We start from the raw sequence: 25,316 nt of genomic DNA, 5'->3' as shown, positions 1-25,316 counted from the left end.
ATGCGGTCGGAAAATACACAGAGCCGGTAGTTAATGGCGGCACACGGACCTTTCCCGGCTCGTTTTCCTAATCAGTCACGGTCTAAACACATTTAGACCATGATTGATCAAATCTTTTTGATCCAGCAAATATATAGTTAATGCTTCTCTTATGTATGCTGACCATTTTGGGGCTTTGTTTTTTGTTAGTTTTTTTTTTTTATAAATGACATTTGTTAACCATTTGTTTACCAAAATGTTTTCCTTTCAAATAAATTGGTGTCAGAAAGTGCCAGAGATTTGTCAATTTACTTCTATTAAAAAAAAACAACTCAAATCTTCCAGTACTTATCAGCTGCTGTATGTCCTGCAGGAAGTACTGGATTCTTTCCAGTCTGACACAGTGCTCTCTGCTGCCACCTCTGTTCGCGTCAGCAACTGTCAAGAGCAGTAGCAAATCATAGAACCAACCAAAAAGAAAGGAAATGCATAGGGAGCAGTGGACCCCGACATAAACCTTTTGATTATTTGGTGATATTTTGGTAATTTTCTGGTTATACCTGCCCTTGCTTGTTTTGCAAATATTTTTGGTAGCTTTTCTACCTCATCATCCTTATTTACAGTAGTGGGGCATAGGTATCACTTCAGATTTATTGGGTAGATATGGCCCTTGCCATTTTTGCATGTAAGAGTGTCCTGGAGACTTTTCCCTACATGTAGTGGGCCCCCCTTGATGTATTTTGTGTGTTTTTTAGATGTTTATGTCCCAGTGTGATGTTTGTTACTTTGGTTGTTACAACTGACATCATTTCCTGTATTTGGTCTTTTTTTTTGCTTTTATTAAAGACGAAATGGCCTTAGTGACAAAGCCTCGACTGAATATTTCAGGAAGTGAGACACCTAGTGGCCGATTTCACAGCAATGTATTTCATATAGAAAATTGACAAAAAAATAAAGTAAATTGCAAAGATGTACTGTAGTATATCACCTCTCCTCTTTAACCCCTAGCTGCACCAGAACATTACTGAACATCCTGGTGCCACTAAGGGCGTTTAGAGGGAGGCCGCGTGGAGACCCTGCGTTGAACTGCCGCCAGACCGGGACCGTGGCTATTAGCAGGCATGGTCCAATCGCCGTGCCCGCTAATTAAGTATTTAGATGCAGCTGTCAAAGTTCTAGTATGTGTGTAAACAAAAAAAAAAATTTTTTTTATTAATACAAAATCCCCTCCCCTAATAAAAGTCTGAATCACCCCCCTTTTCCCATTTTATAAATAAAAATAAATAAATAAACATGTTTGTTAACGCTGCGTGCGTAATTGCTTGAACTATTAAATTATCACATTCCTGATCTCGCACGGTAAATGGCGTAAGCGTAAAAAAATTCCAAAGTGCAAAATTGCGCATTTTTGGTCGCATCAAATCTAGAAAAATTGTAATAAAAAGCGATCAAAAAGGTACATATGCGCAATCAAGGTACCGATAGAAAGAACACATCATGGCGCAAAAAATGACACCTGACACAGCCCCATAGACCAAAGGATAAAAGCGTTATAAGCCTGGGAATGCAGCGATTTTAAAGAACATATATATTTTTTAAAAGGTTTTAATTTTTTAAAAGCCATCAAATAAAATAAAAGTTATACCTGTTACATATCATTGTAATCGTACTGATTTGAGGAAAGGAACATGTATAGCAAGTCAGTTTTACCCTAGGGCGAACAGTGTAAAAACACCCCCCCCCCAAAAAAAAATAAATAAATAAATAAATAAAATAAAAATTGCGACTTTTTTTTTCAATTTCACCACACATATAATTTTCTCTGGTTTCACGGCATATTTTAGGCAAAAATTTACATCTGTCATTGCAAAGTACAATTAGTGGCGCAAAAAATAAGGACTCATCTGGGTCTCTAGGTGGAAAACTGCTATGGCCTTATATACACAAAGAGGAAAAAACGAAAGCGCAAAAATGAAAACTAGCTGTGTCCCCTAAGGGTTAAAGATTAAAAATATCTTTTTATTGACATTTTAGATCTCCCTAAGTTTTTTTTTTGCAGATTACATTTGTTAAGCAACTGATCCCGATTCTGGAGATGCAACCATTGCTACATGTGAGCTATGTACTCATTTTTTGCACTCACTGCTGTATGACCGGACGCTCAGTAATTCACAGAAACAAGGAGTCTAAAGATAAATAGGAGTCTGCAAAATCCCCACCACCTGCAGAGTATGACCACACATGGTGGAAATATTTTCATAACAATCTTCACATTTGTAAATCCTGCGAGTTGTGATGAGGGTCTGCCATTACGTACAGGAGCAGAGAGCACCTGCTACCTGCTCCTGTACCATAGTGAGCTGTGATGCATACAGTGCTGTACAGGAGCAGGGAGCATTGCTAATCCCACACTATCTGCTCCTGTACCATAGTGAGCTGTGATGCATACAGTGCTGTGCAGGAGCAGGGAGCACTGCTGATCCCACACTACCTGCTCCTGTACCATAGTGAGCTGTGATGCATACAGTGCTGTGCAGGAGCAGGGAGCACTGCTGATCCCACACTACCTGCTCCTGTACCATAGTGACCTGTGATGCATACAGTGCTGTACAGGAGCAGGGAGCATTGCTAATCCCACACTATCTGCTCCTGTACCATAGTGAGCTGTGATGCATACAGTGCTGTGCAGGAGCAGGGAGCACTGCTGATCCCACACTACCTGCTCCTGTACCATAGTGAGCTGTGATGCATACAGTGCTGTGCAGGAGCAGGGAGCACTGCTGATCCCACACTACCTGCTCCTGTACCATAGTGACCTGTGATGCATACAGTACTGTACAGGAGCAGGGAGCACTGCTAATCCCGAACTGCCTGCTCCTGTACCATAGTGAGCTGTGCTGCATACAGTGCTGTGCAGGAGCAGGGAGCACTGCTGATCCCACACTACCTGCTCCTGTACCATAGTGAGCTGTAATGCATACAGTGCTGTACAGGAGCAGGGAGCACTGCTGATCCCACACTACCTGCTCCTGTACCATAGTGAGCTGTGATGCATACAGTGCTGTGCAGGAGCAGGGAGCACTGCTGATCCCACACTACCTGCTCCTGTACCATAGTGAGCTGTGATGCATACAGTGCTGTGCAGGAGCAGGGAGCACTGCTGATCCCACACTACCTGCTCCTGTACCATAGTGACCTGTGATGCATACAGTGCTGTACAGGAGCAGGGAGCATTGCTAATCCCACACTATCTGCTCCTGTACCATAGTGAGCTGTGATGCATACAGTGCTGTGCAGGAGCAGGGAGCACTGCTGATCCCACACTACCTGCTCCTGTACCATAGTGAGCTGTGATGCATACAGTGCTGTGCAGGAGCAGGGAGCACTGCTGATCCCACACTACTTGCTCCTGTACCATAGTGACCTGTGATGCATACAGTACTGTACAGGAGCAGGGAGCACTGCTAATCCCGAACTGCCTGCTCCTGTACCATAGTGAGCTGTGCTGCATACAGTGCTGTGCAGGAGCAGGGAGCACTGCTGATCCCACACTACCTGCTCCTGTACCATAGTGAGCTGTAATGCATACAGTGCTGTACAGGAGCAGGGAGCACTGCTGATCCCACACTACCTGCTCCTGTACCATAGTGAGCTGTGATGCATACAGTGCTGTGCAGGAGCAGGGAGCACTGCTGATCCCACACTACCTGCTCCTGTACCATAGTGAGCTGTGATGCATACAGTGCTGTGCAGGAGCAGGGAGCACTGCTGATCCCACACTACCTGCTCCTGTACCATAGTGAGCTGTGATGCATACAGTGCTGTGCAGGAGCAGGGAGCACTGCTGATCCCACACTACCTGCTCCTGTACCATAGTGAGCTGTGATGCATACAGTGCTGTACAGGAGCAGGGAGCACTGCTGATCCCACACTACCTGCTCCTGTACCATAGTGAGCTGTGCTGCATACAGTGCTGTACAGGAGCAGGGAGCACTGCTGATCCCACACTACCTGCTCCTGTACCATAGTGAGCTGTGATGCATACAGTGCTGTGCAGGAGCAGGGAGCACTGCTGATCCCACACTACCTGCTCATGTACCATAGTGAGCTGTGATGCATACAGTACTGTACAGGAGCAGGGAGCACTGCTGATCCCACACTACCTGCTCCTGTACCATAGTGAGCTGTGCTGCATACAGTGCTGTACAGGAGCAGGGAGCACTGCTGATCCCACACTACCTGCTCCTGTACCATAGTGAGCTGTGATGCATACAGTGCTGTGCAGGAGCAGGGAGCACTGCTGATCCCACACTACCTGCTCATGTACCATAGTGAGCTGTGATGCATACAGTGCTGTACAGGAGCAGGGAGCACTGCTGATCCCACACTACCTGCTCATGTACCATAGTGAGCTGTGATGCATACAGTACTGTACAGGAGCAGGGAGCACTGCTGATCCCACACTACCTGCTCCTGTACCATAGTGAGCTGTGATGCATACAGTGCTGTGCAGGAGCAGGGAGCACTGCTGATCCCACACTACCTGCTCCTGTACCATAGTGAGCTGTGATGCATACAGTGCTGTGCAGGAGCAGGGAGCACTGCTGATCCCACACTACCTGCTCCTGTACCATAGTGAGCTGTGATGCATACAGTGCTGTGCAGGAGCAGGGTGACCAGAGATCAGCAGAGGTCCCAGCTCTGTTAGATATAGGAGATCTGCTGCACAATCTACACCACAGGTCATTTTTTGCAAAAAGATGTAAAGTTGTATTCTACAAATTCCCAATTGCTGCTATTGTATATACCGCTGTAGATTTCTGAATGGAAATACACAGCCCTATAAATGAACACAATGGGGGACATTTACTAAGGAGCTAAGAGCCGAATACGCTGGAAGAGTGCGGCTCTTTCCATCCGCTCCAAAGGAATAAATAGAGCCGCGGGTCACATGATACTACATACAAGCTGATACGGAGATTGGCTGGGGGGTACAGAGGTCGGACCCCCGCAATCTCCTACTTCATGTGGCTAGAGGATAAGTTGATGTTCTTGGAATACCCCTTTAAATTCCGGCCACTTCTCAGTATCTAGTGGGAACATAGCCTTACATGCAGTTTTTGATGCATTTTTTTTTTTTTTTTTTTTTTAACCAAAGCCAGAAGTGGATTCAGTACTAAGGAAATATGAATCCTAACTTTCTATCTCTGTAACTTCTTCTTGCTCAATGAGATGTGACTCCAGGATCCTGATCCTTCCTCCTCTGACACATTAGATGACAGCAATACCACGTGACACTGGCATCCTGGGATAGTCCATGCTCCATTCCCCGGATCATACCACTGTAGTGTAAGGGCGGGGGGCGTTTTTATTTTCATCCTGTGCTTTTCTCAACAGAGCCTAAGTTTTCTCTCTCAAATAAACCACAGTAACCTCCCCTAATTAGGGCAATGGACTCGTCCTATATTACTCTGCTGTATGGCTCTATTATCCCCTCTCTAGAGATGGTTTAGTCCTGAGAAGTGACATCTGCGGACGTGCTGCTGTGCAGGAGGTAAGTGAGCACCTAGCGGGGCTGGGAGTGTGCAGGGCCGGAGGCTGAGGGGGGCGGATCCCGGCAATGTGACAGGAAGGACGGCAGCTGGCAGAGGTGAGAGACGCTCAGGAAGGAGACGGAAGGCGGTGAGTGTCCGGGGACTCAGACATTTCTGCACGTTCTCAAACCTGGGGCAAAACTACAACTCCCAGCATGCCCCGACAGCCTTCGGCTGTCGGGGCATGCTGGGAGTTGTAGTTTTGCAGCAGCTGGAGGGTTACAGGTGTGAAAAACAACCCATAACATTGCTTGTTGCATGTAACACACCTGTCTGCTGGGACTTGTAGTGCCACAATAAAACTGTTGAGCATCTCCTTACCTGTTTGCATTAGCCATAGGATACACTGAGGAATATACATCAGCAAAAGCTGCAATAGACTAGAGAAGTCCAGTCCAGTTGTAGTTCTAGTTTGGCATATTGGGGGCGCTATGTGTGTGTGTGTATATATATATATATATATATATATATATATATATATATATATATATATATATATATATATATATCTATATCTCCATGGATTCCATACATGTCTTTTATATGACCTTCCATATTGTGCCATGCTATAGTAGGAATGACGGCCAACTTCCTGCAGCGTGACACGTGGGGTTATGAAACATATTAGGCGTGAAGATGATACAGTGCGATAAGATTACCTCCAGACACCGCTCTAGATAGTAATAATGTAGTGTCAAAGGAGGAAACAGCACCACCCCTGTCCTCAGGCCATATGTGGTATTACAACTCTGCACCATTTACTTCAGTGGCACTGAGCTGAAATACCAGGACTGGAGTGGCACTGTTTCTGGGACTGTCACTTTAAAAATTGACAAAGACGTATCAAAAGTTTTGATTTGGCTGTCCAGGCATGATGGGAGTTGTAGTTTTGCAACAGCTGAAGAGTTCCCTACTTTGGGTTAGGGTCTGGGGGTTTGCTGGATATAGGTGGGATGACTACATAGCACATGGCTTCTCATTGCATAGACTTATATAAAACCAGACTAATGCAATGAGACTGGAAAAGCAGCAAACCAGGGAGTGAAGCTCTCACCTTTGCTCTTCTCCCGGCTCCAGCTAGCTAATGGTGGTGGTCTGAACATTAAAGTGACTGTACCACCAGGCCCAGGCAGAAGCACTGGAGGCGGGCCGACCCACCCCCAGTGGGAAGAAACCCCAGCCCCTCCATGACGTGACTCCATTAGAATCAATGGAACCCTATCATAGAGGGGCTGGGGCTTCCTCCCACTAAGGGTGGGTCGGCCCACCTCCAGTGCTTCAGCCTGGGCCTGGTGGTACAATCACTTTAAGGGGGATGTCCAGGATTGGTTCCATTGAAGTGAATGGGGCTGAATTTTAATACCACACGCAACCTGAGGACAAGGGTGGTGCTGTTTTTGCCAGAAAGTAGCTGTGTTTTTTCTAGTCCTGGATAATCCCTTTAAAAACCTGAGTGAACAAATCTTTTCACATATCTGTGTCATAAGTGGTTTTTTTTTTTTTTTTTTTTTAAATGGACAGTAAGGGTATAAACCCACACACCGTATATGCAGCGTATTTACTACTGCGATACGCAGCAAATACGCAACAAATACGCAGCAAATACGCAGCAGATTAGATCTAAATAACTGAACACAGCATCAAATCTTCACCATCACATCTGCTGCGTATTTGCTGCGTATTTGCTGCGTATACGGTGTGTGGGTTTATACCCTAAAACTTTATATAGTAAGACATCACAAAAATTGACTCAATTAAATGGGTACTCCAAGTGGGAGACCTTTTTTTTTTTTGTTCCACTATAGCTGGGCAGAGAGTAGATAAAAACAATGACGTCCATGTACCTCCCCGACTCCAGTGCTTGGGCCCACATCACACCTGCTCGGAGTACCCCTTTAATAAATTCTCTCTAAACTTTTTGAATGCAGCTTTTACAAAAGGAGAAGAAATAAAATAATAAAGAACAGATGTATTAGTGATAAAATATTAGCATTATATTATCAATATTTAGAGTGTTTTGGTATTTTTTTGTTTTCCAAACTTTTTAAAGGGGTCTGGAAAACAGTAGGCGGGGCCTCAGTGTCACATGACTGTAAACAGGAGAGTGTTGGTCAAGTCGGACAAAAACAACCGGTTGATCAATAGCTCGGTGACCGTGTGTGTGTGTATAACTACTGTAGCTTTGCCACAGCACATATCAGCGATTAATGCATTTAACCCTTTGTATGCTGGCCTTTGCACTTTGACACTTCGGTCCCCATTGTTGCCAAAGTACGCAGTCACTGATAAAGTCCTCCCAGTGTTTGTTTGCCGTCTGGATGAGAGCTTTGTTTTATGGTCTGAACATTGTCCCTATGTGCCCACATGGTGTCTCCATGTGTGCGGCGTCCCGTGTGTTGTAGGAAAACACAAATATCCACAATTCTCATCGTGACTTGACGGCCAATGGCCGTCGTAATGCTTCACTATCCAGACCGGCGTCAGACCTGGCCAGAGTGACCCTCGTCCCTGTGTGATCACTGAAACACCTGAGAGGACAAAGGGATTGGTAAAGTTGAAATGCTGAGTAAGTGGATTTCTTAGGTCTCCATAAACCAGAACAAGGCTCCTAAGGGTGGTATTACACGAAGCGAATTTTTTCGATAAACGATCTCCAACGATCGCAATAGCGGTTGCCTAATAATCGTTCGTTTTACTACACGGAAAGATTATCGGTTATATTGGAGCAACAAAATTCAAGAACACTCCCCTTTCAATTTGCGAATGAACAGGGAACGGCTAACGACATCTTATTCAAACGAACGATGTGCGAACGATGTGTAAAAGACAAACGATAAAAATAGATTCAAAACCTATTAAACGACCAGCGACCAATCGTTCGTCGTTTAATCGTTGTCTACTATTACACTTAAAGATAATCGTTCAAATACGACCGATTGAACGATTATTCGAACGATAATCGCTTCGTGTAATACCACCCTAAGTGTAACACTACCTCCCTGTATATGCGTATGCTGTAACACCACCTCCCTGTATATGTGTATGCTGTGACACTACCTCCCTGTATATGTGTATGCTGTAACACCACCTCCCTGTATATGTGTATGCTGTAACACCACCTCCCTGTATATGCGTATGCTGTAACACTACCTCCCTGTATATGCGTATGCTGTAACACTACCTCCCTGTATATGTGTATGCTGTAACACTACCTCCCTGTATATGCGTATGCTGTAACACTACCTCCCTGTATATGCGCGTGCTGTAACACTACCTCCCTGTATATGCGCGTGCTGTAACACTACCTCCCTGTATATGCGCGTGCTGTAACACTACCTCACTGTATATGCGCGAACTGTAACACTACCTCACTGTATATGCGCGTGCTGTAACACTACCTCCCTGTATATGCGTGTGCTGTGACACCACCTCCCTGTATATGCGTATGCTGTAACACCACCTCCCTGTATATGCGTGTGCTGTGACACTACCTCCCTGTATATGCGTATGCTGTGACACCACCTCCCTGTATATGCGTGTGCTGTGACACTACCTCCCTGTATATGCGTGTGCTGTGACACCACCTCCCTGTATATGCGTGTGCTGTGACACCACCTCCCTGTATATGCGTGTGCTGTGACACCACCTCCCTGTATATGCGTGTGCTGTGACACCACCTCCCTGTATATGCGTGTGCTGTGACACTACCTCCCTGTATATGCGCGTGCTGTAACACTACCTCCCTGTGTATGTGTATGCTGTATTAAGAAATGGCTTTTATAGTGGTCAATTGCAAACAGCCTAAGGCCACATTATCATGACCGTATACTACGTAATATTGTCACATCACGACCGCTACAGACCCTATAAGAGGTTACACTGCATATAGTGCACATTTCCAGCACCTGTTTCTCCCCCTCCTTGGTGCCCTAAGCAGCATGTAGGTAGGTTGGTAGATTGTAATCCCCCATCCCTGTAAGTAGTCTCCTCACTGGATAATATTCCTGATGTAGCCAACATGATGTATGTATGTTCCCACCCCAAGTAGGTAGTATTCCCCTCTTTAAAAGGGAACTCCGGTGAAAATGTTTTTCTTTCGAATAAACTGGTGTGAGAAAGTTATATAGATTTTTAATTTACTTCTATTTAAAAATCTCCAGTCTTCCAGTACTTATCAGCTGCTGTATGTCCTGCAGGAAGTGGTGTGTTCTTTTCATTCTGATATAGTGCTCTCTGCTGCCACCTCTGTACGTAATAGGAACTGTCCAGAGCTGTAATAAATCCCCATAGAAAACATCTCCTGCTCTGGGACAGGGGTGGAAGCAGAGAGCACTGTGTCAGACTGGAAAGAATACGCCCCTTCCCGCAGGACATACAGCAGCTGATAAGTACTGGAAGACTTAAGATTTTTAAATAGAGTTAAATTACAAATCTATATAACTTTCTGACACTAGTTAATTTGTAAGTAAAAAAAAAAACAACTGGCTAATAAAGTCCTTACCAACTTCTACTCCTGCATAGTTCACCGCCATCTCCCCATCCTCCCTGCTCAGTGCCCACAGTGTCATCACTTGTGCGTTAGAGCGTAGGGAGTGACCTCCTGTGACCACAGGCATAATGCTGCCATGGTGTTACACAGTTATAGTGTTTTAAAGATAAACAAAACCTCCATAGGTTTCCTCTGACTTTGGCTAGCATGTGTACCAGATATTGAATATAGCTTTTTGTTATTGTGGCTTGCTATGGATACTGGGTCCTCATTGAGGAGAGTTAGTTCATGTATGTTATTTTGCAAGCAATGCTTCATGGGGGAAAAAAATATGCAAATGAGCTCTCCTTTAAAGGGAATAAAGCTGTCTCTCTAGTGACACCTAGTGGTGCCATTAGGTAGACAGTCTCTGAAATTAAAGATTCATTGAAAGGAAACACTATTATAGTATGCTGTAGTAGTAAAAGTGACTTCCTCTGACGGCTATGGAGTTTTCGGGACCGAAGTGCCAGTGCTGGTTAGCTGAGTAGTATATTTTATTATTTTCACTTGAAGGGGATAATGATGCTGCAGTTCTTTACACCGCTGGCGAGTGCAGGAACGGAGCACATGTAAACACTGCAGAGGCTGCGGCCCCTATCTGAGCACCATAACCCCTATGAAACACAAGGTCTAAGGGTACGTAGTCAGTTTTGTAAAGCTGGGCAAGGCTGCATGCGCACATCGAAGATTATGAATGTTACGAAGCATGAAGCTGCAGGCCAGCATTGAGAACTCCCGAGGTATCAAACCTATTCAAATCTTTCCTCTACTGTAATGGCACAGCCACGCCGAGTGTGTGTGTGTGGCCTAGCCAATCAAGTTTTAATGCCTTTGTGTGCTGTGTCAAATTTTAAAGTGACGACAATATCGCTTTAAGACAGTCGTAGAAACAGCGCCATTCTGGTCCTCAGTTAGTGTGTGGTATTGCAGCTCAGTTCCATTGAAGTAAATAGATAATACAGGATAATCCTCATAGACTCCACATGGTCACTATCTAGGGCTGTGTATGGCCGTGCAGCTGTGTCTTTACAGTAGGGATTTGAATAGTTCCTGATGCCGGCCCACAGCTTCACACTCCGTATTATCTGTAATCTACGGACCGTCTGCATGCGGCCTAACTGATTTTTAATCTAAAAAAAACCAGACAGAAATAAATAACATTATTTTGACAGCCGTAGCCAAACAATGGCCGTTGTTCAATACATTGTGTGAAACAATAGCCGTTGTTTGCACTGTTTTTAATGAAAATCATTGCATTATGTAAACAACGAATGTTCTTTACAGAAAAAGTACGGTGTATGAACATAGCCTAAGGGCTTATTCCCACATCCCGTATTTTACGGGGCCCTATGGACGGGGAAGCCCTGTAATAGTGTTTTCCCATCCTGTATGATGTATCAATATCATGCCGGGAGCTAGGAAACTGTTTGAATCTCCTCGCAGAGATCCAGACAGTTTCCACACTCCCGGCATGATATTGATACATCATGCTGGATGGGAAAACACTATTACAGGGCTTCCCCGTCAGTAGGGTCCGTAAAATATGGGACATGGGAATAGGCCCTTAATATAGATCTTTTCCATGGATGAAGGACATTTGCATATTCAGCTGTATACACTTCTTCTGAAGTCTTGTATATAAAGTAATAAAGCGGAGCTCGTGTTGCTGCATTCCTCACAGGTCTCCAGGGTCACATTTTAGGACAAAGTTTAACTATGGAGATAACCTTTATTTGCGCAGCCTCCAGGTCCCTTTGTTTGGCGATAGGTTATTGCTAAACCATTGTTTGCAACGTCTTGTATTGGAGTTTTCCTAAGTCTTTTCATTGGCCTGTATGTGTACTTATCCCTCCTCCTCCTGTGAGCGGGTCTCATACTTGTCTGTTTTGTGTCCTAGCATCTTCATCATGACCCACCAACTCCTACCCCGGGCCTTGGTCTCTCCTCGATGGCTGTGGGAATCTATACGGCCAGACTCATCCCTAAAGGGAACACTGCGTATTCTTGATGCCTCATGGCATCTTCCCAAATCTGGCCGTGATGGATGGCGTGAGTACAAGGAACGCCATATTCCCGGAGCTTACTACTTTGACATTGATGCTTGCAGTGATCGTACCTCTCCTTATGACCATATGCTACCGACCGCCGACCAGTTTGCTGAGTACGCAGGACGCCTTGGGGTGTCTAACAACAATCATGTAGTTGTGTACGATGCAAGTGATTTTGGCTCTTTCAGTGCTCCTCGACTGTGGTGGATGTTTAGAATATTTGGACACCCCCGCGTCTCGGTGTTGGATGGTGGCCTTAAAGCATGGCTTAGAGAAGGACATCCAGTAAAGTCTGGGAAGGAGCCACGTCCGCAGGTAGCTGAGTTCCAAGCAAAACTGGACACCTCCCAAGTGGTGGGACACGAAGAAATGGTGGAGAATGTGGAGAAGAGAAAATTTCAGATGGTGGATGCCAGAGTGGAGGGAAGATTCAGAGGGCTCGAGCCTGAACCTAGAGAAGGTGAGGTTGGGATTGTGTTGGGATCCTAGGCTTCGTCCATAAACTTTTTTTTTTTTTTTTTTTTTTTTATATTTTTTATACGGAGTTGTGAATTATATAACATTTTTCTTCAATAACATCAGATATCAGTGTCTTCTTGGGGAAGAATTTGGCCCCATTAGTTTCTAAAGTTCTTGTTGGGAAAAGAAATTTGAGATGAGCTCTGAATAACCCCCCAAAAATGGCCAAAAGCAAAATGATTCTAGATTTATTTCTTGTTATACAGAAATGGCACCAGTTGCTTGTTCCTAAACTCATAATCTGGTTAAACAATGGCATGTTGATAGGTTTTGCCATTGCTGTATGATAGTGTATGTTGGGGGGGGGGGGGGGGGTCGTCAGGAACCCATCTGATCCTGAGAATAAAGGGGCCACATGATTAGGCTGTTACTTCTTTGTACTGTTTTTTTTTTCTAGAGATGAGCGAATCGGGTTCGAGTCCATCTGAACCCTAACGATCGGCATTTGATTAGCGGGGGCTGCTGAAGTTGGATAAAGCTCTAAAGTTGTCTGGAAAACATAGATACAGCCAATGACTATATCCATGTTTTCCACATAGCCTTAGGGCTTTATCCAACTTCAGCAGCGACCGCTAATCAAAGGCCGAAAGTTCGGGTTTGGATGGACTCAAGCATGCTCCAGGTTCGCTCATCTCTAGTTCTTTCCGATATATCAGTGCACTAAGCTACTTTTCATTCTGGGAACTGCACTTCGCCCTGTTCACTTTACCTGCACAGTGAAAGAATACATGCAGGGAAAACAATGATGGTATATTAGATACCCTTCCCCCGGTCAGTTTATAGTCTCCACAGATGGCATGGTGTCAGTCCTAGACAGTAAAGAAGGAACATGTAACCTAACCAATTCATAGCAACCTTTGCTGAATACTGCTATGGATGGGGAAGTATAGTTGAGTGCAACTTGAGCATGCTCGAGTCTGATAGTTGGTCATTTGAATATCGGTAGCTGCAGTTGGATACAGCCATAGTTTTTCCAGGCAGCCTTAGGACTGCATCCAACTTCTTCAGCCACCGGTAATCAAATGCTGAACGATCGGCCTCGAGCATGCTGGAGTTGTGCTCCTTTCTAATGGGGCACAAGCACTGGCGCAGTGTTTAGATAAAGCTGGTCGCAGCCATCGAGGTTAACAAGGGGACAGCACTTTTCAGAAGATTGTCGACGATCTTCTAACAATTGTTTCTAACGTTTCTGGCCAAACCCTTTAACAAAAAGTGAGAACGTGTCATTTAGGCACGTTCCATGCTTAGGATCCCGTTCAGCAGGTACTGAAGACCTGTGTATTACTTACGCTTAACCTGAGGCTCTGTGTAATAGATTCCTAAAGGAAAACAAGTATACATCCAAGTAACTTTACACTATTTGCTCAATATCCCTGCATGTGGCTTTGGTACAATTAATCAATCTTTATCTGTATTATTTAGGAATCGAACCTGGACACATCCCTGGATCAATAAATCTCCCCTTCCCAAGCTTGCTGACAAAAGATGGCACCGAAAAATCTCCTGAAGAGCTCCGAAGCCTCTTCCAAGAAAAGGGCATTGATCTCTCTCGTCCCTTCGTCGCCTCGTGTGGCTCCGGAGTCACGGCCTGTCACATTGCCCTGGCCGCCTTTCTCTGTGGTAAAGAAGACGTTTCCATATACGACGGATCCTGGGTTGAGTGGTACATGAGAGCGAAGCCAGAAGAGGTGGTTTCAGAGGGTAGAGGGAAGACCTTATAAGTATTGTGCGCCACCACCGATTCGCTTCACACTTGGGTCTTGGTATCCAAATCTAAGTCAGTGCCTTAATTCTCTTATCTACCAGACATGTACTGTTCATGGTGATTGACATCTAAAATCACCACCATCACGCAATGCTTATGACATCTTATAGTGACTACGGACTCGAGGAAAATCTGAAGATGGCATAATGAATTGTCCTGTCTGTTTAATGGATGTGCGAAATCTGAACTCTGTATGACTGTATCATGTGATGATAATGTCTAAATTCCTATGGGGGTACCACGTTATATGTGAGTGAAGTTAGATGATTTACAATCTCAAAGTGCATGGGGTGATGGGGGCTTACATGAGATTTGGTGGAACAATCAACATTCTGTATTACTGATTGCAGCTTTCTACAGCGAGCGGCTGGGATTCTAGTGGTTGCGTGTTTAACCATGTTTGCGGCAATTATTAGTTATATTGGTATGTCAGATGAACTACATATACCAATACAGAGTATACACAATGGTGTTGTGAAGGTTGAATCCATTGCTATAGGTAGATATATTTTGTACATGTTTTACAAAAGAGAATTTTTCATATGTTTAAGACTCATTTTCCTATTGCTGATACTGTATATGTTGTTGGTCTGGACCTTTTTAAGTCTTTGTTCATACTTATTCATTAAGTATTAAATTGCTTGCACGCTCCAGGTAATTTTTTTTTTTTTTCTCTAAACGCTGCTTTATGGTACGTTCACACCTACAGGATCTGCAGCAGATTTGATGCTGTGTTCAGTTATTTAAATGAAATCTGCTGCAGAAAATCAGCTGCAGATCCTGTAGGTGTGAACGCACCATTAGGATGTATACCCCCCCCCCCCTCTCCTGCAAGCAGAAGCCCAAGGATCTAGACCATTGAGGCTGCAGTTTCCCATTTGCGATTGGATTGCAGCTAAAAGATTCTCTTTAAATGTGTCACCCCAAATTTTTTTTTTAATGATTAGAGTCGATTGCTAAAAATTGTTCTTTTATTCTAATCTGTTTCTATATTTTTTTTTTCTTTCACTTCCTACAATGTTATTGGGGCTGCTATATTGCCTGGGCTGTTTTTAACAGCATTTAGTGACTTGCTTTACAGCGAGACTCATGGACATAAGACAATAGACAGACTGTCTTCTTGAGATGAGTAAGAAACATTACTGAGCGTGCTCTGTGAACTTTGAAAAGGCCATTCCACAGGGAGCTGCTATTATCTCCTCTATCTGTTCTCGCTGCAATGCTGTACAGATCACTTTACAGCAGCTTTCTCTTATCACCACAGACACAACAGGAAGTCTCAGCTTAGTGTTAGCTCCAGTGGTGAGAATAAAAACAACAAGATTTCATAATTATTTTATAATGTAAAGAGAAAAATTAGAAAAAATGCCACCAAAAATTCTTAAAAAACATGTTTAACATAAAAACATCATTTAAGCAATAGGTCATTTCCTTTAAAGGAGAATTCCAGGCAGGACAGCGTTATTGAAAAAGTCAGGGGGGAGTTTACTTGACTCCACGGCTCTATTGCTGGTGCCTGCGTACCGCTACTCTGGTTGCTTACTACTGTAGAGACCGCTGACTAGCTGAGCGGGCCTGGAATGTGACATCTTAAAAACCTTGTCTCTACACTAGGAAGTGACGAGGAACTGAAGCAGTAGTATATGGGCACCAGCAACGAAGTTGGGGAGGTGTTTTTTTGTTTTTTTTTACCCCCCCATCTCCCCGACCACCTTGAAAAGAAAAAAAAATCTTCCTGCCCGGAGTTCTCCTTTAAGCATAGCCAAGTTATCTACAGTGTAATTAAAGGATTTCACCATGTTGTGTTTTGGAAAATATAGATGTGTCCTACTTACCTTCCTTTCTCCAAAATGTGATGTGTGACATACTGACAAGACGCATAGCTTTGTCTAAAATATATATTTATTATTATTATTTTTTGGTCAGAAGTTATGTGTTTCTCCATGTAAACATCTAAGATTAACAACTTATCTGGATAGCTCTAGCATGTAATGATAATATAAATCAAAAATCCTTAAAGGAAAAATAAAACTTGTGGCAAGGATAGACACATCTGTAAATATATATGTGCCTTGAATTACGAGCATAATTTGTTCCGGGACTGTTCCGCACCCCAAACATAATGACTTTTTATTCTGAATAAAAGTTACTGCACAGTATAGCAATCACCATGTGGAGTATAATGTATGGTAAGTGCATAAACCTGAAAAAACAGCCGCAGTTTGTAGATACAGAATGGAGATTCAGATCCCCATAATGCAGTAGCGTAGTACAACACGCTAGAATAGAGAAGCAGGGCTGCTGTCAGAGGTCTGTGTGGTCACATGACAGCAATGGGCAAGGGGTGTGTGTTCAGTATTGACCTGGAAGTGAGAATCACTGAGCTGTGCAGGAGGACAGAAACAGAAACTTTATATACAGCAGTGTGAATGGCTGAGTATAAGTGCAGGCACATTATAGCAGCAGTGAGTCTAGCTGAGTATAAGTGCAGGCCCATTATAGCAGCAGTGTGTCTAGCTGAGTGTAAGTGCAGGCAGATAATAGCAGGAATGGAGAGGATGTAAAACACAAGGGCTGACAGAGACTGCAGGGAGTATGAAGGAATGAGCAGGGTATATATGGGCACAATATAGCAGCACTCTCTTTCTGAGGAGAGAGGGGTTACAGTTATGAAGAGATTACCTCCACAGTCCTGTCCCCTGATGCAAGCCCCAGCCTGAAGTGGATCTGATATGATTTGGAAGTTGAGGGAGACTTCCTGGGTTAGAGTACAGTGCTGTACTTCTTGCAAAGCGCTCTCAATCCAAGTTACTCTTAAACCAAGGTACCGCTGTGTGTAATATATATATATATATATAGGTCCAAAAGAAGTTTGACAGTATGTGTAATAGGGTCATGAAAGGGGAGTATTATCAAACATGGTGTAAAGTGAAACTGGCTCCGTTGCCCCTAGCAACCAATCACATTCCACTTTACATTCCTCACAGACTCTTTGGGAAATGAAGGTGGAATCTGGTTGCTAGGGGCAACTGAGCCAGTTTCACAGATTCACCTACTTTCTGTCCGCCTACTTTTATACCACCCTGTATAGATACTAAAATATGCCATGAGGCCCTGTGCTAAAGTGTATGCTTTGTACATGCAACATCTAGTATGGAAAGAAATAGGTCAAAAAGAGTAAATCAAGTGAAATGTTCTTTGGGATAATAAAATAAAATTGAAGCCAACATATTTCAGGGCTTATTTTCCTCCTCGTCAGGTTTATTTACAGTACATCAGATGTATAAGTATTTGATAAAGAGGGAAATAACCCTTGAACTACTTTGTCTTGAATTTTATTAAAAAAACTACTCTGCTATTTCATCCCCCGCCTTTAGTTGTCTACATAAAGATGAGTTTTCCAAGCTGACACAATGGCATCTTCTCTCAACTTCACAGCCGCATGGCTGTGTCAGTACAGTAGCACAAACGTTTAAACAGTTTCGAAGCTCCTGGCATCACAATGATAGGTAAGGGTACATTTACACAGAACGATTATCTGACAGATTATCTGCCAAAGATTTGAAGCCAAAGCCAGAAACAGACTATAAACAGATCAGGTCATAAAGGAAAGCCTGAGATTTCTCCTCTTTTCAAATCCATTCCTGGCTTTGGCTACAAATCTTTGGCAGATAATCTGTCAGATAATCTTTCTGTGTGAATGGACCCTTAGGGTTCTGTGCTCCCGGTCCGTAGCACATCTTCCCTGCACTAACTGTAATGATGGAACATGTGAATGCCATGTAATGCTGCCCGGAAAACATGGATGTGGCCATAGGACTCCAACTTCTTTAGCCACTGGTAATTAAATTCTGCACACTTGGGTCCGACCGTGCTGTACAGTCATGGCCAAAAGTTTTGAGAATGATACAAATATTAATTTTTACAAAGTCTACTGCTTCAGTTTTTAAAATGGCAATTTGCATATACTCCAGAATGTTATAAAGAGTGATCAGCTTAACAGCAATTACTTGCAAAGTCAATATTTGCCTAGAAAATGAACTTTATCCCCCAAAATACATTTCAACATCATTGCAGCCCACCAGCTAAGGGTCAATTTACACAGAAATATTATCTGACAGATTATCTGACAAAGATTTAAAGCCAAAGCCAGGAATGGATTTGAAAAGAGGAGAAATCTCAGACTTTCCTTTATGACCTGATCTCTGTTTATAGTCTATGGCTTTGGCTTCAAATCTTTGGCAGATAATCTGTCAGATAATCTTTGTGTGGAAATGGACCCTAACATCGTTTCAGTGATTGCTCCATTAACACAGGTGTGGGTGTTGATGAGGACAGGGCTGTAGATCAATCTGTCATGATTAAGTAAGAATGACACCACTGGACACTTTAAAAGGAGGCTGGTGCTTGGCATCATTGTTTCTCTTCTGTTAACCATGGTTATCTTTAAAGAAACACGTGCAGTCATCATTGCACTGCACAGAAATGGCCTAACAGGGAAGAGTATCACAGCTAGAAAGATTGCACCTCCGTCAACAATCTATCGCATCATCAAGAACTTCAAGGAGAGAGGTTCCACTGTTGCCAAAAAGGCTCCAGGGTGCCCAAGAAAGACCAGCAAGCGCCAGGACCGTCTCTTAAAAGTGTTTCAGCTGTGGGATGGGGCTATCAGCAGTGCAGAGCTTGCTCAGGAATGGCAGCAGGCAGGTGTGAGTGCATCTGCACGCACTGTGAGGCGGAGACTCTTGGAGCAAGGCCTGGTCTCAAGGAGGGCAGCAAAGAAGCCACTTCTCTCCAGAAAAAACATCAGGGACAGACTGATATTCTGCAAAAGGTACAGGGAGTGGACTGCTGAGGACTGGGGTAAAGTCATTTTCTCTGATGAATCTCCTTTACGATTGTTTGGGACATCTAGAAAACAGCTTATTAGGAGAAGACGAGGTGAGCGCTACCACCAGTCTTGTCTCATGCCAACTCTAAAGCATCCTGAAACCATTCATGTGTGTGGGGTTGCTTCCCAGCCAAGGGAATCGGCTCTCTCACAGTCTTGCCTAAAAACACAGCCATGAATAAAGAATGGTACCAGAATGTCCTCCAAGAGCAACTTCTAACAACCGTCCAAGAGTCCAGCATGATGGAGCACCTTGCCATAAAGCAAAGGTGATAACTAAATGGCTCAGGGAACAAAATATAGAGATTTTGGGTCCATGGCCTGGAAACTCCCCAGATCTTAATCCCATTGAGAACTTGTGGTCAATCATCAAGAGACGGGTGGACAAACAAAAACCAACAAATTCTGACAAAAATGCAAGCATTGATTGTGCAAGAATGGACTGCTATCAGTCAGGATTTGGTCCAGAAGTTGATTGAGAGCAGCCAGGGAGAACTGCAGAGGTCCTGAAGAAGAAGGGTCAACACTGCAAATATTGACTTGCTGCATTAACTCATTCTAACTGTCAGTATAAGCTTTTGTTACTCATAATATGATTGCAATTATATTTCTTTATGTGATAAAAACATCTGACAAACACACATAGAAACCAGAGGGTAGCAGATCATGTGAAAATATAAAATTTGTGTCATTCTTAAAACTTTTGGCCATGACTGTAGGTTTGCTCTCTAATTTCTTCTCTTTCTCCACAGATGATGAGATTGCTCTTGTAGAGAGTAGCCTAGGCCCTCTCTCCATTTTGAGTATATGAGCACTCTGGTAAGAGCATATCGGAAAAAGAGTTGTTAGCCAAGTTAGCTATCATATAGCCATATCTACTTTAAATGGTTTCTGTTTCAAATAACTTTCCTACAAGAGTGGGATTTTTTGTAACAGCGAAACTTTTAAAATCGGAAACAGCCCCTTGGCGTTCGTTCATGTCATTGGCAAAGCTTGGGCCTCCCAAAGTCTTTAGAATTCGAACCATGTACAAGCCTAGTCCAAAGTTGACCAGGCTAACTAGTATGGAAATACAGGTGCCACAAACCAGAATAACATCTGCATCATAAGCCATACAGACCTCTTCTTCAGGAGTTGAAACCAGAACCGGGCAGTACATGATCAGTTCTCTTGCAGCAGCACCACCACAGGAGAAAAGAGGTATTACATTAACATCAGTTTGTTGTGTGTGTAATGCTTTGACAAGCCGAGTCCTCCAGGGCAAGAGAGGTGCTCTTCACTGTGGCTAATGGCTTTGGACCCTAAATTCAGAGCCTCTCCTTCTTAATAGGATATTTTTTTAAGCATATAACCCCTTTAAATACAGAAATGTGAATAAAATATCCTGAATACAGATCATTTTAGGTTAGTACTAGTACATAAGAATACATGGACTTGGTACCCCACCAGAATGTGCTGCTAAAATTGTTTACTTATTACCGTGCCTGGGAAAACAGCCATGTTGTGCCACAGGTAAGGGAAAGGTTAATAACATTTTATCTATTTTTTTTTTTTTTTTTTTTGCATTTTGGAACTATGTGGCTTTATACAGAAAGATAACCTTCAATATCGATTGCTCTTGCAACCCAGAGAGATATAAAACCGGCTTTTTCCACTGTAAGCAGAAATTAGATTTTGCATGGAAAGATTAAAATTACCTTGACAAGCCATAATGTACCCGAGCTTTTATTTTAATATTTATGTATCCTCTGTTGCTGAAGGTTATTACTTAATGTGCATTAGAACAGGATAACCAACTCTTTTTAGGATGCTTTGTCCATCTTTCAGCTGTCTTGAAATAAAACGATCTGGAACTGCCCCATAGTCCATTCAAGTACAAGCACATGTAAGCATTGGGTGTTGCAGCCCCTTCAAAAGCTGATCCGCAGGGGCTCTGGAATTGGCCCCTGCCCATCCAAAACGTGGGATATCCTGAGCATAATTCATCAGATTTTAAAGAAACTTGTGATTTTCTTACAGAAACAGTGCCACACCTGTCCACAGGCTGTCTGTGGTATGGTAGCTTAGCCACTTAACCTACAATATGATAATTACATCCTGCAGTATAATTATATACTGCTCTTTTTGCTTCTCTGTCATATATACTGCTCTAACGGCCTCCTCTTTCATATTTACTGCTGCCATGGGCTCATCTGCCATATATACTGCTTCTGTGGGCTCATCTGCCGTATATACTGCTTTCATAGGCTCATCTGCCATATATACTGCTCCCATGGCCTCCTCTTTCATATATACTGCTCCCATGGGCTCATCTGCCATATATACTGCTTCCATGGGCTCATCTGCCATATACTTTACACTGCTCTTATGACCTCCTATTTCATATATACTGCTCCCATGGGCTCATATGCCATATATACTGCTCTTATGGCGTCCTATTTCATATTTACTGCTCCCATGGGCTCATCTGCCATATATACTGCTTCTCTGTGGGCTCATCTGCCATATATACTGCTTCCATGGGCTCATCTGCCATATATACTGCTCTTATGGCCTCCTCTTTCATATATACTGCTCCCATGGGCTCATCTGCCATATATACTGCTCCTATGGCCTCCTCTTTCATATATACTGCTTCCATCGGCTCATCTGCCATATATACTGCTCCCATGGCCTCCTCTTTCATATATACTGCTCCCATGGCCTCCTCTTTCATATATACTGCTCCCATGGGCTCATCTGCCATATATACTGCTCCCATGGCCTCCTCATTCATATATACTGCTCCCATGCCCTCCTCTGCCATATATACTGCTCCCATGGCCTCCTCTGTCATATATACTGCTCCCACGGCCTTCTCTTTCATATATACTGCTCCCATGGGCTCATCTGCCATATATACTGCTCCCATGGCATCCTCTGTCATATATACTGCTCCCATGGGCTCATCTGCCATATATACTGCTCCCATGGCCTCCTCATTCATATATACTGCTCCCATGGCATCCTCTGTCATATATACTGCTCCCATGGGCTCATCTGTCATATATACTGCTCTCATGGCCTCCTCTGTCATATATACTGCTCCCACGGCCTTCTCTTTCATATATACTGCTCCCATGGGCTCATCTGCCATATATACTGCTCCCATGGCCTCCTCTGTCATATATACTGCTCCCACGGCCTTCTCTTTCATATATACTGCTCCCATGGGCTCATCTGCCATATATACTGCTCTTATGGCCTCCTCTTTCATATATACTGCTCCTATGGCCTCCTCTTTCATATATACTGCTTCCATCGGCTCATCTGCCATATATACTGCTCCTATGGCCTCCTCTTTCATATATACTGCTTCCATCGGCTCATCTGCCATATATACTGCTCCCATAGGCTCATCTGCCATATATACTGCTATATATTACATTTATATATAATATATTACATTAATATTAATACAACATTAATTCAGGCCATGGTTTTACAAGAACGGCCATTGTTTGCGCTTATCTGTACATAGTGTAAACATGGCCTTATACAGCACAGAGCACCTTAGTCATTTCCCTAAAGTAAATCTATTTGCAATGTGGCTCTAGAATAGGCTTGTTCTCTCTGCTCCTAGTCTCCTCTTACTATACTTTATAAGATGAGCCTCCTATTGCATCTCCATATCTTCAGCCTGAGACCCAGCACCATAGACTTTCATTACTTTGGGTCTAGCATTGGAGATGGGGGCTATAGAGTTGCAGCGGAAAGCTCATCTTATAAGGTGTAGTTATATGCATAGTGGGGAGAACGGGCACTCTGAAACTTATTCCAGGGCCAAATTCAATATAGATGTACATTAGGAAAATAACTGAGCAGCACCATCCGCTAAATCATTTCTCAAAAAAACACTTTAAATACAGACAGCAGCAACGTTTAGGTCACAACTGACCTTTATCAAGCCAAAATGATAAAGGGCAGATGCAGCCAAAACATTGCGGCTGTTTGTAATTGAATTAGGGAAGTGTCTGCATTTGGATTCTGGTGCCTTGAAATCCCGACCTGAGTATTTCTCCATGAAGTAAAGAGTCCTCCCAAGCTCAGCATAATTTTTTATTTTTTTTATTTAAATGTTTTATTAAATTTTTCCTTTTTAAATTGCATACAACAACAGCCAACGAAAAATTGGCCCATATAGGTTCAAGAACAATATAACAAAACACAACCAGTCTTGCGGCGTATCCTAAAAGGGTTGTCCAGCGGAAATCAACTGTTGTTAGAAAGTTATATAGATTTATAATTTACTTCCATTAAAAAATCTTAGCTACTGTATGTCATGCAAGAAATGTTGTTTTATTTTCGCAGTTCCTGTCTCGACCACAGATGTCAGCAGAGAGCACTGTGTCAGACTGAAAATAAAACATTTCCTACATGACATACAGCAGCTAATAAGTGTGGGAAGACTTGAGAATTTTTAATAGAAGTAAATTACAAATCTATATAACTTTCCAGTTGATTGAAAAAAAAAATAATGTTTTTCGCTGTACAACCCCTTAATGCTATACTCATCATAAAAGTTTCTCTGTACTATGTGTACATACACATAGTATCTACATAGCATCCACATATAAAGCCAAAACATGTACCATTATCTCTACTAAGTATCTGAACCTCCTCCAATGGGATCTGGAGTGCACGCCACTTGCATAAATTTTTTTTAAAAGGGTTGTCCGGGCTTAGAAAAACACAGCTGCTTTCTTCCAGAAACAGCGGCACTCTTGTCCTCAGTTTTAGTGTGGTTTTGTTGTCAGTTCCATTGAAGTGAATGGAGTCGTAATACCACACACAACCTGGTTGTGACAGGTAAGGAAATAGCTGTGTTTTTTTCTAAGCCCTTTAAGGCGGTGTCTCGGACAGTGGAGAAATCCTAATGTTAATGCCATGTGTGGATGTATGCTCGAAATCCATGAATGAATTGATGAAGAACAATAGAGTTGATGAGGAACACCGACAACCTCCGGGTGAGTAGAGTGCTTTATAATTTTATAATTCTCGACTTTTGGGGGAAATCTGTTGTCTGGTTATAACTATAGTATATGAATGAAGAATATGGACCGGATCCTCTGCTGCTTATAGGGTCTGCTTGGATATGTAGTGAATATTGCCGCACAATTATTAATAGAGAAGGTTTTAGTGAAATGTAATCTCTCTGAATGTGAGATATCACGGTGACCTATATAGAATATAGCACATCTTGATAGCGCTGTGATAAATGTCTGCAGGGCTCTAATCAGCTCATGTTTTTGCAATATGTTTTTTGGATCCTTTATATTTATAGAAATGTAAACCATAATGTTTCCATAGGTTGATATGGAAGGAACGTCAGATGGCTTCACATATGTTCGCATACTTTTTGTCACAAATATATATATTTTTTATGGTAATGTAAAATATAGAAAAGTCAAAGAGCAGATGGATTCAGAAGTATAGCAATACATCTAGGGGAGGCTAACTCTGTAATACAGCATCTATCGGAGGTGCTGTTTTCTCAGATTGTGTATGGCCTAGGTCTTTGACCATATATACTCCAGGGCAGTGTTCACAATTGTATTAGATTGTCCAGCAGGAAAAATTATTTAAAAATCTGGTATTTCAGATATCCAGTGTCTGATTCCTTCTTTTCTTGACTACTGTAATTCCTTCTTCGTCTGTCTTTCTTTGTCCGATCTCTGCCCTCTTCAGTTTTTCTGAATACAGCAGCCAGGCTCATCGTCCTGTCCAGCCACTACACTGATATCCCTATCTCCCTCATATCAGTCACTGCATTGGTTGCTCATTCACCTTTATCCTTAAGGCCCTATTACACTAAACGATTATCGGCAGTATTTGGCCGATATCGACCGTTGCGGCCACTAATCGTCTAGTGTAATTGAAGACAACGATTAGCCGTCATGAACAATGTTGGCAGATCGTTGCTGTCGTTTGTCTTTCAACAAGTTGAAAT

General features: G+C 43.0%; 1 protein-coding gene across 4 annotated transcripts; it reads left to right on the top strand.

The window, feature by feature from the left end:
• The first annotated feature begins 5,478 nt into the window (after positions 1–5,478).
• MPST (mercaptopyruvate sulfurtransferase) lies at positions 5,479–14,431 on the top strand. 4 transcript variants are annotated; one of them, XM_069968863.1, is made up of 3 exons: positions 5,479–5,533; positions 12,002–12,612; positions 14,094–14,431. In XM_069968863.1, exons 2-3 carry the CDS (start codon positions 12,012–12,014, stop codon positions 14,390–14,392), a joined length of 900 nt encoding a protein of 299 aa, XP_069824964.1. In that variant the 5' UTR covers positions 5,479–5,533; positions 12,002–12,011; the 3' UTR covers positions 14,393–14,431. The 4 variants fall into 4 exon arrangements, with proteins under 4 accessions (XP_069824964.1, XP_069824960.1, XP_069824962.1 ...); XM_069968859.1 differs by lacking the exon at positions 5,479–5,533 and adding an exon at positions 5,543–5,661; XM_069968861.1 differs by lacking the exon at positions 5,479–5,533 and adding an exon at positions 5,551–5,629.
• Positions 14,432–25,316: the final 10,885 nt, after the last annotated feature.

This window comes from Dendropsophus ebraccatus, chromosome 4, assembly GCF_027789765.1.
Source record: "Dendropsophus ebraccatus isolate aDenEbr1 chromosome 4, aDenEbr1.pat, whole genome shotgun sequence".
In the NCBI taxonomy this organism is placed as follows: Eukaryota; Metazoa; Chordata; class Amphibia; order Anura; family Hylidae; genus Dendropsophus; species Dendropsophus ebraccatus.
Note: the sequence above shows the minus strand (reverse complement) of the source record. Positions and strands in the feature narration are given on the sequence as shown.